Source organism: Macadamia integrifolia, chromosome 3 (assembly GCF_013358625.1).
Source record: "Macadamia integrifolia cultivar HAES 741 chromosome 3, SCU_Mint_v3, whole genome shotgun sequence".
Taxonomy (NCBI): Eukaryota; Viridiplantae; Streptophyta; class Magnoliopsida; order Proteales; family Proteaceae; genus Macadamia; species Macadamia integrifolia.
This window is the reverse complement of record NC_056559.1, coordinates 27,672,601-27,686,902: the sequence shown is the minus strand read 5'-3', so window position 1 is coordinate 27,686,902 and position 14,302 is coordinate 27,672,601. Positions and strand designations below refer to the sequence as shown.

The following is a 14,302-nucleotide window of genomic DNA, read 5'->3' as shown; positions in this document are numbered from 1 at the left end:
AACGTCAAACCCTACGTGTTTTTAATGGCCCTTCAGAGGCAGCCCACTATCCTAGTTTATAGAATACATCCCTCAACATTTATGTGCAATTTGAGTCTTCGATTTATATCGATATTATGGTAAATCTTAAATCCAATGACATTTGTTTGTATTTCTAATATCGTAAGGAAATTTATGTTGGAATATCTCAAATAGGGAATAAATGAGTCTCTAAAATAGACAACAACATTTCCACTGAATTTAAACGCCTTTCCGATTCTCTATAAATACATGAAACATCAACAGCACACAGAGTAATAACTAAAACTTAACCACATAGTTGCGATAATGAGAGATGTTTAGAATAAGGCTACAGTGTACACCTTGAATTTATAACAAGCAAGTAGACCTCTAGCTAGTAGTAATAGTATTCCTCTTAACCATATTTATATTTCCGCAGAACAATTTGATGATGAATTTGATCCATATGAAATAAGAAGTGTAAGGTTATTATTAATTAGAATTCCAATTACCTTTTTTCTAGAGGTATGAGGTACTGTTATTAGAACTAAAGGAAAAAAGGCTCAGATCCCTTAAATCTATTATTATTATTATTATTATTAATATTATTTTAAATGAGAGAAATAATGATTAAATTTATCAATGTGGGCCTAAGGTGCATGCTATTTCTCCTCATTCAGTATTTCTCAGTAGCATAGGCTTTTGAATTTGGTGGAGTTCATGTGTTGATCACAGAGTGTACAAGAAAATTTTTTTTACGGAAAATGTGATCTGAACTGGGGGTGTAGAGTACCCTACTTCCTCATAGACCTCTCTTCTCTCTCTCTCTCTCTCATAGACACACACACACACCCTCACTCACTCACTCACTCAGTAGCATAGGTCTCTAGACTTAGTTGAGTCCATGTGTCGATCACAAAATGTCCAAAAATGGTTTTTGTATGTGAATATGATCCAAACTTGGGTGTAGAATATTCTGCTTCCTCAGAGAACTCTCTCCCTATAACTAATTATCTTTCTTTCCTTTTTTCTAAAAATAAAAAATTATTTGAGTATAAGAATGAGAGCAATAAACAGAAACTAAAACCCTCCAAAAATTAAATTACATAAATTAAGTTACTGGAGTATAAGAAAGAGAACAATAAATAACAGAATTTAAAATGCCCCAAAGATTAGCTCACATTTTCATTACTCAATACAACTTGAAAGTCTTATTATTATTATTATTTTCTTTTTATTTAAGAAAATGAGTATACAAGATCACCACGAAGGAAACAAAGTTACAACTAGGAAGACAAATGGCTCAACTTATTGTTACCAGACGAGAGACTGATCTTACAAATGAGAAGTCTGAGGTGAGTGTAATGAGACTCAGTTTATAGTTTAAGTAAATGTCCCCAAGGTGTAACTTCAAAGTTACAAATGAGTCTCTCTTTCTCTATGTCAAAGAACATTTAATACTGTACACATTTCTTTGTCTTCCTATATTAGCAAATATTGTTAAGAACAGTACAAGTATAACGATGTCATGAAAGAAGAAGAAGAAGAAAAAGATGAAGAAGTCTCAAATAAAACAATCAAACCATGTCATGAAATTACGAAAGTAAGAAAAAAAAAATGTTCTTGGTACCAGTGGTCAATGAGTGATCTTGATCATATGAGACTCAGGATTCATGTCCCAACCTAAGCTCCAGGTCCAATTCCTCAAGGGTCCTCCTGAAATAATGTAAGTTGTTAGAAGATTTGAAGTTTTAAAATTAAAACTGGTGGATCTTGTGTCAGATGGACCCATTCATTTAACAACCCATCTTGTGTCTTGAATTGTTCTAATTCACTAGTTATTGTGAGCATTAGCATGAGCCCAAAAGCAATACCCCACAATTTTTTTTGCCTTCTTGTCTTGAACCTCACAGAAGGGACCCAAACTAAGTTGTTTGGGTCCCATTTAGTTTGGACTTAGCTTGGGTCCCATTTAGTTGGGTCCCAAAAGAAACAGATTTAGAGGATAATACATTCCCCTTAGATATTCTCTGCAATACAAATCAGGCTATATTTGAATACTCAAAATAGAAAATCTTGTGAATTTGTTTTTCTAATTTAACTTAATTCTGATTTGTAGCAACCACACAAAGTGGAATTCCAAATTTAATTTGGAATTCAAGTTTTGTACATCTAAATATAATCCCATGTACCAAAAAACAAACTTTCTACATTTAATGGATTGTAGACTGTCTTTCACCATCGATGCCAAATTTGGCTCTTCATTCAAAATATAATGGTTTAGAGTGAGTCTTGTTTCTAATTGAAGTAGAGAGGCTCAGTAAGAGTCATCTCAAACTATAAAATAAGGTTTTAGCTCACTTCCTTGGACCTTTGGATCCAGTTTTGGTCTTTTAGAGAGATTTCTTAGATTTGTACAGTAGTAGTGCTTTTGACAATTTTTTCTTTTCGGGAGGGGGGGTTGTTAAGATTGGTAAAAGATATTGAAAAAAATATGAAAATGATATACATGATTAACGTCCAGGAATACCCAAACAAATACAAAAATATCAAAGAAGTCTCAAAGCTTTACCTACAACATAGCTATCAGCGAAGCTAAAGACACTAAACCTCATCTAAGGATCCACCTTTGACATAACCATCAGCAGAATCCTCATTAATGGAGAAATTTTTCCTCCTCCACATCCACTCATCTAGTGTTGCTATTATTCCAAGCCCTATAGGGAAAATGTCCAAAATGCCCCCTAGCTTTTTTACCCCCATCCCATGGCAATCATTAACTATGGTGAAGAAATACATCCTTAGCCATTAGTGAAGGGAAAATGTTTGTTAGCACCACAATATAATACTTTAAGCTCGCCGAAACAGAAGAAAGTAAGAAATAAAAACTGCAGATGTTACAATGTAATAATTTCCTTCAAATATCTTAGGATGATAATAGTGAGTACATAAATATCTACGAATGACAACAAATTTTGAAAACATATTATTACTATGGTCATAGTATTAGGTACGGGAAGACCTTACCCTTAGAATGGGTTCAGAGTCATGCAATGTCCTCCTTGACAAAAGATTTAAGAGTCCTTCAGCAAAGTCAGCAGCCCTAGGATGAAGTTCTAGAGATACATTGTTTGTTTTCTGTTTAAATCATACAACTATGTGAGATCCATGCATTCAAAAGTTAAATAAAATCTTACATGTTAGGAACCGAATCATGCACAAGGTTCCCCACCTCTCCAGCATTAAAATTAAAGTTTCTCTAGCCTCCTGAACTTCAGCTTCTTTCTGCAATCAACTACTTCTTCTCTTTCATTTTCTTTAGCTTCTCAGTGGCATCTTTCCCTGCCTTGCAAGCCAAAGATGCAAATAATTCGGTTGTACAACTACCAAGGTTTAAAAACCTGGAAAAGGACATGGGATTGACCACCATAATAAAGAATTGATTCCGGACTTATTTGACAATCTTATCACGAATCACATAACAGCCAAAAGAGGATGAAGTAATAAGGAAATAATTCTTCTCTTTTTCTCCTCTTTTGGGAGCAATAAATAAAGAAAAATACAGGAGACCATATATTGACAAAATGAACCAAACTTGACAGAATAGAAAGACATATACAAAAGACTCATCTTCAGTTACTGTCAGTACCAACTCTGGGATTTGATGCATTATTTTTTCAGATGTTTTACTACAAATGTCCTAAAGATAGTTGTAATTCATATATATAATTTGATCTTCAAGTTTATAAAACAGATGCAAGTATCATTTTGGTTTCTAACTATTTGCTTATTCAATTAATACAAGACAAACAATCTAAATTGACCTGACTTAATCAAAAAAAATCCCAACAGCCCAAGACCTTCTAAGTAATGTTCAAACTGATTATCCTAACGCTGCAACTGCTAGCATTTCATTTTGAGAACATGAAGTAGTTAATACCAAATTCTCCGGTTCCTCACAGATCTCTACAGCAGCAGATCCAGTCTCTGGGACGTACCCAACTTGCTTCATATGCTCTATAAGCATCCTCAAAAATGCATATATTTCCTTCCTTTTTGGATGCTTTTTATCTTTTACCATGAAAACATGAAACTTGCTTTGTATTTCAATCCAGCTACAGCCTGGCTGCTTAACAACCCCACGCTGTCTCATCAACTTCCTTATTCTCACAACATCCCCCCATCTTCCAAGCTCAGCATGCATATTTGAGAGAAGAACATATGGACCAGAGTTCTTGGGATCAAGTTCCAAGAGCTTCTCAGCCACATGCTTCCCCATCTTAATATTTCCATGAACTTTACAGGCTGCAAGCAAGGACCCCCAGAGTACAGTGTCAGGCAGCATTGGCATGTTCTCTATGAGCTCCATTGCTTCATCAAGGTAACCAGAGCGACCAAGGAGATCAACCATACAAGTATAATGGTCCTTTGATGGTAATAAACCATGCTCTATAGTAATCGAACGGAAATACTGACGCCCCTCCTCAACCAGGCCTGTGTGGCTACAGGCACATAGGACTCCAATCATAGTGACATGGTCTGGTTTCTCCCCGCTCTCCAACATTTTCCTGAAGAAGTCAAGCGCTTCATTGCCATACCCGTTTTGTGCATAACCCACAATCATGGCATTCCATGAAACACGATCTCTTTCAACCATCTTTTCGAATACACGGCTGCCATCTTCAATCGATCCACATTTTGTGTACATGTCCACAAGAGAATTCCCCACAAAGATATCAGACTCTGGACCTGACTGAAATCGAAATCCATGCTTCAGAATATGACTGTGAACCTGCCTGCCGAGCTGTAGATCAGCAAGGTTCGCACACGCATTAAGGGAATTTCCAAAGGTGTAATGTGTTGGCCAGACAGATTCCATCTTTAAGAGACGGAACAGTCTCACTGCTTCTTCGCTTTCCCCATTCTGTGTATAACCAGCTATGAGTGCATTCCAGGATACCACATTCCTCTCTGTCATCTTTGTGAACATTAATCTTGCAGCTTTCACACTTGCAGCCTTAGCATAACCACTGACCAATGAGGTCTCAGACACCACATTTCGAACAGGCATCCTATCAAAAACAAACCTTGCTTCTTTAATTCTACTGCATTTTGCATACATGTCAACCAATGCATTGCCTAGCACTAGATCAGTGCTGAACTTATCAGATTTTATCACACGTGCATGAATTTGTGAACCTTCTCTTATTGTTGACAAGCTAGCACAAGCACTAGCAACACTGGCCAGTGTGACTTCATCTGGTTCAAGCCCACATTCCAACATCCTCGAAAAAACTTTCAGAGCCTCATCTGCCGGACCATTCTGTTCATAACAAGTGATCAAGCTGTTCCATGACACTAGATTTCTAGCATCCATCCCATCAAAAATATTTTGAGCACTGAACACACAACCACATTTGGAATACATGTCAATAAGCGCAGAGCCCATAAAAACATCAGCTAAGAATGGAGATTTGAAGATCGAACAGTGGACTTGAGTACCCATTTTTAAATGGACTAACCCTGCACAAGCACTGAGAGCACTACCAAACGTGTATTCATTGAGTACAAAATCTTCCCTGTGCATCTTCACAAAAAATTCCAGAGCTTCCACAAAATGATCATGCTGAGCAAAACCTGATACCATTGAATTCCATGAGCATTGATCAGGCTCTGGCATCAACCTGAAGAGAGACACAGCTTCATCAAGAAAACCCGATTTCGTTAACGCACTTATCATTGAATTCCATGTGAAGGTATTCTTCTCGGGCATTCTTTCAAACAGTTTGTGGGCGTCATCTAGACAGCCACATTTTGCATACACATCAATTAGCCGATTCTGAATGAAAATTTCTGAGGCAAAACGGGTTTTGATAAGGCGGGCATGAACACGATGACCATCACGCAAGGATTTTGTTCGGAGGCATGAATCGAAGAGCTTGGCAAAGGTGGTCGAATCGGGGAGAGAAAGATCACCAACAACATTTTTAATCCATACATATCTGGCCATCCCATCCTCCCTGGGAAGAAAACTTTCATGGGAAACTTAGCTTTGAATCGAAAGGTCTTATCAGAAAGCATGGAAATGAGGATCTGAAAGAAAAGATAAAATCCCGCGAGCAGCCATTAAGAATTTGAATTTCTGTTGCATTCTTCATTCTTTCGTTTTTTAGATCCGTTGAGCCCCTTAATGGACCGAAGCCCAACTACCCTCGCACACCCCAACCGGCCAACCTTCTAAATTAGCTAAGAAATTTAAATATGTACCACTAGGGCAAGTGATATACATTTTGTCACCACATACTTGAGTTGATGCGTCCAACCGGTCCAATTTTAACTGAAACAAGTATACGAGGTTGCTCTACAATGAAAAAAAAAAATTAAAGAGGGTATATGAGGGTTGCAGTCAAGAAGCGTAACGTAGATAAATTGAGTGTGACTGAGATGAGAATGTTAAGATGGATGTGCGATAAAACTCTGAGAGATAGAATAAGAAATAACTAGGTTATAACCTATTTAGAAATTGCCCCAATTCAGGATAAGCTCAGAGAATGTTGGCTACAATGGTTTGGACATGTTTAAAGGAGGTCTTTGGATGCCCCAGTACGGAGGAGCGATCAGATGCAGATGGATGAAGCTAAAAGGGCTAAAAGCAGGCCAAAAACGATTATTGATGACTTAGGTAGGAGAGACATACAAAAGTTAAGTCTTCACCCAAGTATGGCATCTAATAGAACTATGTGGAGAGCTAAGATCCAGATTGTCAATTCGTGAGTGGGATGTCCAAAAGTAATCTTGTTTTTTTTCTTTTTCTTTTTTTTTTTAAGATGAATTATCACTCCCTCCCCTAAACTTCGGGGAAATATCAAGTTCTCTTGCGTTTTTTGAAATATTTCACTCCCCTCCCCCTAAATCAGAAGATTCTATCACTCATTAGTCATTAGTGAATGTTAGTTTCTGCTGTTAAGTGACTAACCTATTTTTCATAATACCCTAAATGCCCCTCTACACATTCGATCAAAAGAAAGCCAGCTCTCTGATATCTGTCTGTTCACCGTTGCTGCTCACCGAGAACGAGAAGACCCAAGCGCTCCGTCTTCTCTGGTAATTAGCAGAAGGTCTTGGTTTGACGCCATTGAACACTTAAAGGGTCTGTGATGAATGATTTGTTCGTGGGGTTTGTATTTATATTATATTATTATATCAGATGATGGATGGAGACAGAGAAAGTCTCTCGTAAGATTATAAAATGGAGATTATTAATCTCAAACGCCATTGATGACATCCTTTTGGTGGTCGGTTGGATGGAACAGTGGGATCTCTTGCTCATCATCACCATGTTCTATGCACATGGTTGTTCAGTACATTGTAGCGTCCTTTCTCTCCCATCCATTCGAAATCTTCTCTCCATTCCCAACTCTCAGAGAAAGAGACAGAGAAAGCCTCCCGGGCCCTTCAACTCTTTTCCTTTTCTCTTTTCCCTAGAAAATCTTAACTTCTTTGTCATACCAATCTCTCTCTCTCTCTCTCTCTCTCTCTCTCTCTCTCTCGAAGCTAACAATTAGCTCTTTTCTGATCCCAGGAGAAGGGTAAATTAGATCTTACTCCCGGCAAGCCGGGATGGCCCCCCGTCTCTTCTCGTGCTTCGGATGCGATCCTCCCGTTCATCTTCTTCGTCGCCGCCGCCGAGGAAAAGAGCGACACAGGAGAACGCAACGGTCGACTGGCCTCAGTGGAGATGAGGAGAGGGGGACCCATCTTGGTGGAGCTCTTCTCGTCTCAGGCTGCGCTACCTCCCCCTCTCGGAAGGGGTGATTTCGAGCTGGAGGTGCCCTTGATTGTGCTGGCTTACCACGTCGATTACTGGGATTTCAAGGGTTAGAAAGACCTTAGGCCGTTTATTTAGAGGGGAGTCTGAGGTGGGATTGTATAACACATGGGTCCACATGTTGTTCACATGTTGGGGTGAATGATAAGAATAAAAAATTATAAAAAAGTTGTAGAAAAATATAACTTTCTCACTCCATGCTTGTTTGGTTGGTTTGGGAAAGTTGAACTTTACCACCCCATGTATATTTGGATATCAAAATTTGTGATTGAAGGGAAAGTTGCTATACTACAATATAATTACAAGAATACTATTATCAAATAACGTCATCACATTAACACCTACCAATGTGACCTTTATATTTTTGTGGTTACAATAAAATGTGGGATTCACCAATATTGATTAATTAATTTAATTTAGATAATAAAAAAGTATTCTAAAGAGGCTAATTGTGGTGATCCCTCTCATAAAGCCGGCTAACAATCTGATACAATGAATTTAATGGCTGCATCAACAATCTATCAAGGACTAGCAGTCTTATAGGAGAGATATCTCTACCCAATTCAAATACTAAGTCTAAAACTCATGCTAAAAATTATTTAAAATAAGAAAGAGAAATCCACTTTAATAAGTGAATTTAGTTCCTTCTAAGCAACTCTTGATCCACTACCTCCTTTTCTTCTTTATTTGGCTAATCTTCATTCATATCTTCAATCTGATGGGTCCTTTCCCTAGCTATTATAAAGATCCATATGCAATTGGGTAAGCATGAAACAATTAAGCGTATGAATGTCTCCAATGAGAGAATCTATGAAGAGACATTTTAGTAACCACAGTAAAGCTTACAAAAATCAAGAATCCAGATCTCTAGGTAGAACTTCCAAAGTGGAGAGCATAAAGTCCGTCTATAATTTGTCCAAAAGTTTGAGAATATTACATCATTAGTCTGTAGGAAACCATTAAAAAAATATATACATCCCACTCAAACATTCCATTTTTAAACAATTAAGCAGAAATATGTTCTTCAACCTAGAGTCAAAGCTCTAACTACATAGTTTTAAACTAATATATGCGTAAAGAGTTCACAAAAAGGCAAAACACGATATCCATAATATGAACAACCCTTATACCCATTGGGGTCTTGTGAATGCCAATGCCTCCAAAGAAAGTTTGCCCAGTGTGAGACATTATATGACATAAATATATTAGTTTGCACTAGATTTGCACTCAAGTATTCAAAAGACCTACTAGCCATGACATCAGAAATATCAAGCATCTCTCGTATGGCATAGAGGATAGGTGTCAAATCCATCTGATAAGGGCTACGTTGCTTGGGTGGTTCTCGAAGTGCAGCTGCCAAATCCTTGATGCCTTCAGCAATGGTGGCTAGTTGATCAAAATCAACACTTTGTTTTTAGGCGGTGCTTCTTCATCCTCCTCGTCATAGTCACATTCATCCAATATGACAAGTATGGCAGCTATAGCAGCCATACAACTAGCTGCTACTGCTGTTCTTCTCCATTGTTGATATACAGTAGCATCCATATTCCACTTCTGAAGGAACAAACATTGAACTCAAAACTATTGAAGTAACAACATTTAATTGGACATTTCATTCTTTTAGTACTGATGTCAAAAGTATGTAAACCTATTTGGCATAAAATCTTCAATACCCAATAACATTTTGCATATCAGTGACTTGGATGAGATCTGAAAATTGCAGTCCATATAGAAAAAGAGAAGAAAATTCTGTTGAGATTTGTTTTAGTACGATTTTATGGATTATCACTATCTACATGCATGGATTAAAACCCAATTAAATTTGCAATTCAGCAAGATTTAATTTGTGCCATTATTTAAAAATGCATTTTAAATTTCATAGAAAATAAATATGAGAATGCAAAAAATAATTAATAAAAAAGATGAGTAATTTAATGACTTAAAGTGAAAAAGAATACCCCCAATTCCCCAACCAATAACACCAAAGATGTAAGAAAAAAAAATAGAAAAAAAAGTAGTGGGTTCTCTTAAAAGAATCAATAACTGGATGAAAATAAGAAAAGAATGAAATAACCACCAAACCAAAGACCACAATCACATTCCCTGCAACACAAGATTCCAGTGAACAAACAACTTTCAGATGAGGAGAACACATTGGGCCAAATGATGAGTAATCAGGGATATCTTTGTTTTTGTGTTCATTAACCCCAGAGCTTGCTGCTTTTATAAGTCCAACTGCTATAAACATGAAGTCATAAATTGCATCTATCATCTAGCCATAAACCCCTATGTTTTCAATTATACACCAAATGCAACCATGACTTTATTTGTATAGAACACTAATGACAATTCCCTCTAAACCTTACCTATCAAGATCATCAATTCAATATACTTTTTTCTACTCCTATGTAAGAACCTTTTCTGTCCTATATAACTCATGAGGTGAACAAGGATGTAGTTGCAAAGTTACTTAGCATTTGGCTATTTTATCAATTTATGAAGAGAATGATTGAGGAGAAGTATGGGATATCACACCTGAAAGGAGGGAGTAATCAGAATAGAAGTGAGAAGAAATAGAAGCTCTTGGCTGGTTCTGTCAACAGGCTAACATTTATGCAGAGCACCACACAACCTTAAAAAAGTAACAAATCTTCAAAAAACTGCTAATCACCTTTTGAGGTTGTCGAAAGGTGGGGGTTCCTCTTATATAGAATTAACTTTTGGATCAACATGACTCAAAGAGGGAATCCTATTTACTCTGAGACTAAATTTAACTTTCAGACTCAACAAAACAGTTAACCTGTCACCCACCATAGAAAGGTCCTAAAGCGAGATGTATAGCAATCCAGAAAATAAAATGAGAGAAAACCACAACATATATAAGATTTTCCAGACAAAAGGTTTGTGTTTTCCCTTACGATATGGGCATATGTTCGACAGATTTGACAAACCCATCTTCTTTGTGACAAATCACTGAAAAATGGTAGATGATACAACTACCTTCCCTAAAAAAAAAATTGATATACAACAACAGCAGAACAGAACCGCTAATAAAACCTAAGAGAAACATAAATCTCATCTCATACAGATCAAACAAGACAATGATTAGAAATATAATCAAAATAAATACTGATTAACAGAAAGAAAAAAGAAAAAAAAGAAGTAGGAGATGGTATCGAGCTAAAGATGATCGGAATCGGCGATGAAGAAAGATTTTGGTCTTTCTTGATTTGTTGTTTCTATGGTTTTTTTTCCTCTTTCACTCTCTCAATTTCTGTTATCTGGAAAAGAAGGAGAAGGAGCCGAATGAAAACCCTTCGATTCTTCTCAAGAAATGAAAACCCTTCTTTCTAGGTATTACCTACAAACGAGTTGAGGAAGAAGACAGAGCTGGAGAGAAGATCGTAGCCTTACCTCTGTTGTGAGAGAATAAACTAAGTTGAGGAAGAAGCCACAGAGCTAGAGAGATCGCCTTCCTTCGTCTTTCTTCCACCAGATCGCTTCCTTCATCTTTCCCACAAGAGTCCCACCAAATTAGTGGGACTTTGAAAGGGAAGAAATGGAAGAAACATGCCTCCGACAGGAAACCCTGACCATCTGACAATTATTTCATAGCTCTCCCACCCCTTTCATCCAAACAAGCCTATTTTACACTATTTTGTGGGAAAGTTGTCAGAAATCCCACCCCATTGATCCCACCCCACCAAGTCCCCTCTAAACAAACAGGCCCTTATGGTTCCAATCAATGGACGGTGAGCAGCGACGGTGAAGACGGAGCGCTTGGGTCTTCTCGGTGAGCAACAACGGTGAAGAAAGAGGTGGATATGAGAGGGCTAGCTTTCTCTTCTTCTGATCGATTATGTAGAGGGGCATTTAGGGTATTATGAAAAATAGGTTAGGCACTTAATAGCAGAAACTAACACTCACCAACGATTGATAGAATCTTCTGATTTTGAGGGAGGGGAGTGAAATATTTCAAAAAACGTGGGAGAACTTGATGTTTCCCCAAAGTTCAGGGGAGGGGAGTGATAATTCCTCTATATATAAATGCTAGTAAAATATGCACGTGCAAATGCACGTGTTGTCTTATGTTAGAGAGAGAGAGAGAGAGAGAGAGAGAGAGAGAGAGAGAGAGAGAGAGAGAGAGAGAGGGGCAACCAATGACTATTGAAGACCTGAATGTTGAAGCCTGTGACTAAAAAGAAATAAAATTCTTGCAATGTCATAATTACTTTCTGATAAAAAAAGATATTTAAATTTGTAGACAAAAATGAAAGAGAATCATTATAATTTTTTTTTTGTTACACACAACACCAACAAAATTACAAGTGAGACCCAACAAAGTTTTTGTTAGCTATTCTTCTTGTACTCCTTATATTCACTTTTTTCATCATTTAAATCACTCACCACTAACTCCAATGTCATTACCATGAACTAACCCACATGTATAAAGCATCATACAATGACACAAAACCCATATAGGTGTTAGAAACAAATTAAGTGGTACAACAAAATACTAAACAGAGAAGTTAATACCTAAAGATGAAGTAAATTTGACATGGTTGTGGTTGATGTATACTTCATCCGAGCATAGTATAAGTTCTGATCAATTACTGATCTGTAGAGAAGTTAAATAGTTTAATTTCTCAGTGTTAGCTAGATTGTTAACTTTAGTGCACAAAAGATATTATATATACAATACGATAAGGTTGAAACAATCTCTCAACATTCTCTGGGTAAGATTACATGGTTCTCGCTATAGTTCTCCCCCTCCCCCGGGGACCTCACACATGTTGGATCCTCATGCACCAGGTACGCAACACGCCCTTTTAGTGTTTACTCTAAAAATTCGATCAATGTGATATTGGCGAAGATAGATAATGTCATCGGCGGACTCACCTTCTTGTTGAAACAAGAAATAAGCTAAGTCATGATGCATTAATATTTGCAAACAGATTGACACAAGTGATAGAATTTTTATTTTTTTTAAATGCTCAAGACCCGAGAGAGAGAGAGAGAGAGAGAGAGAGAGAGAGAGAGACCCTCTCGTTGACTTACCAAATTTTGAAACAATGCTCTATTTGCTAATAACTCTAATTCAGGGAGCCTCCAAGATGTTGAAACTTGACGCTGAATTTCACACAATCAAATATATCGAAAACGCTAACCTCACAAAATCTATGATCCTCATGAGTCTAACCTTTAAAGAAAGAGAGTATTTTATTTCCTCGTCAAGAACTTCACATGATAATGATATGTATATGAGAACTTGGTAAAAGAAAAACAAAGCAATGAAAAAAATAAAATAAAAGGTAGTGCTAGACAATGAAAAACTTGCTATGTCTTTGCTCAAAATAAACTAAAGGAAACAAATTATCGAATTAGGAGATCCATCTTCGAACGTGAAAATTTTGGGATGGAAAAAAAAAAAGGACAAACAAAATCCATTTCAGTGGTAATACCTTCCAATATTTGTGTTTGCATTCATCTAAAATAATCCAAGATAGACAAATAATGAAAGAACAACATCGCAATAGGAAGAAAAAAATGATGAATTTTCCATGGTGGATTTGATTTCCTCCCTTGTCTTATAAGGACTATAGATGTGCATTCAGAGAGATAGAGATTGGAAAATGAAATTGAATAAGAAATATATTGGTTCAATTTTTTTATCGATAAATGGCAAGATCCAATTTGATAAAACTGATAAATTTTTTAGCGGATTAAAAATAAATTTTTACTTGGCTGGGTCCAAAATTAAGAACACTAAAAAAAGCTGTCCCTTCAAGATTGTTTACAACTTCTTTCCTTCTGTGTTTTGGTTGCTCAAAACAATTTTAATGAGAGAGAGAGAGAGAGAGAGAGAGAGAGAGAACAATGAAACAAAGAAGAGAAAAGAAACAGCAGAGACAGAGATATATACTTATGGCCTTTGGGTGTGCTAGAGCTTCAAGGATGTCAATGGGAGTGTGTCCATTGGAGAGAGAAACCAAGTCAGAAAAAAATCCTCTCCTTTGGTCTTTCTAGGAGATCTTTAATAATAATAATAATAATAAAACATAGAGAGAGAGAACGCCATGAGTAATACCCAAATCTGTCGAGGCTTTGGGGATGTATGCTTCCATCCAACAACAAAATCTGAAACTGAAACAAGAAATACAAATCTTTAATTACTAAATAAATAAGAAAAGAAGGGAATATCGTAGGAACTAACACAGAAATCTTTAATTACTAAATAAATAAGAAAAGAAGGGAATATCATAGGAACTAACACAGAATCCAGAATATCGATTCTTTAGATGCTGGTTATGGTGTCCCATTTTAATAGAACCTAAATGAATAATGTGACGGAACAATTTTGTGGTATTGTTCCATTCTATCATATTAGTGTTCCATTTATTCTTTCTAGTTTGCACTTCAGATTAAGCAAATGCAAGATAAAAACCTTCGCTGAGGCCCAAAGAAAAAGAAAAA

General features: G+C 36.7%; 1 protein-coding gene and 1 long non-coding RNA gene across 2 annotated transcripts; both read right to left on the bottom strand.

Annotated features, from left to right (window-relative positions):
* Positions 1–3,576: 3,576 nt before the first annotated feature.
* On the bottom strand, positions 3,577–6,191 carry LOC122073312 (pentatricopeptide repeat-containing protein At2g13600-like). The gene has a single exon (XM_042637876.1). The coding sequence runs from the start codon at positions 6,008–6,010 to the stop codon at positions 3,884–3,886; it is 2,127 nt and encodes a 708-aa protein (XP_042493810.1). The 5' UTR covers positions 6,011–6,191; the 3' UTR covers positions 3,577–3,883.
* A 2,523-nt stretch (positions 6,192–8,714) lies between these two features.
* Positions 8,715–13,786, bottom strand: LOC122074948. Its single transcript, XR_006139107.1, has 3 exons — positions 13,752–13,786; positions 12,887–12,958; positions 8,715–9,382 (listed from the first exon to the last, which is right to left on the bottom strand). It is a non-coding gene; the product is annotated as an uncharacterized LOC122074948 (long non-coding RNA).
* Between the last annotated feature and the right edge of the window lie 516 nt (positions 13,787–14,302).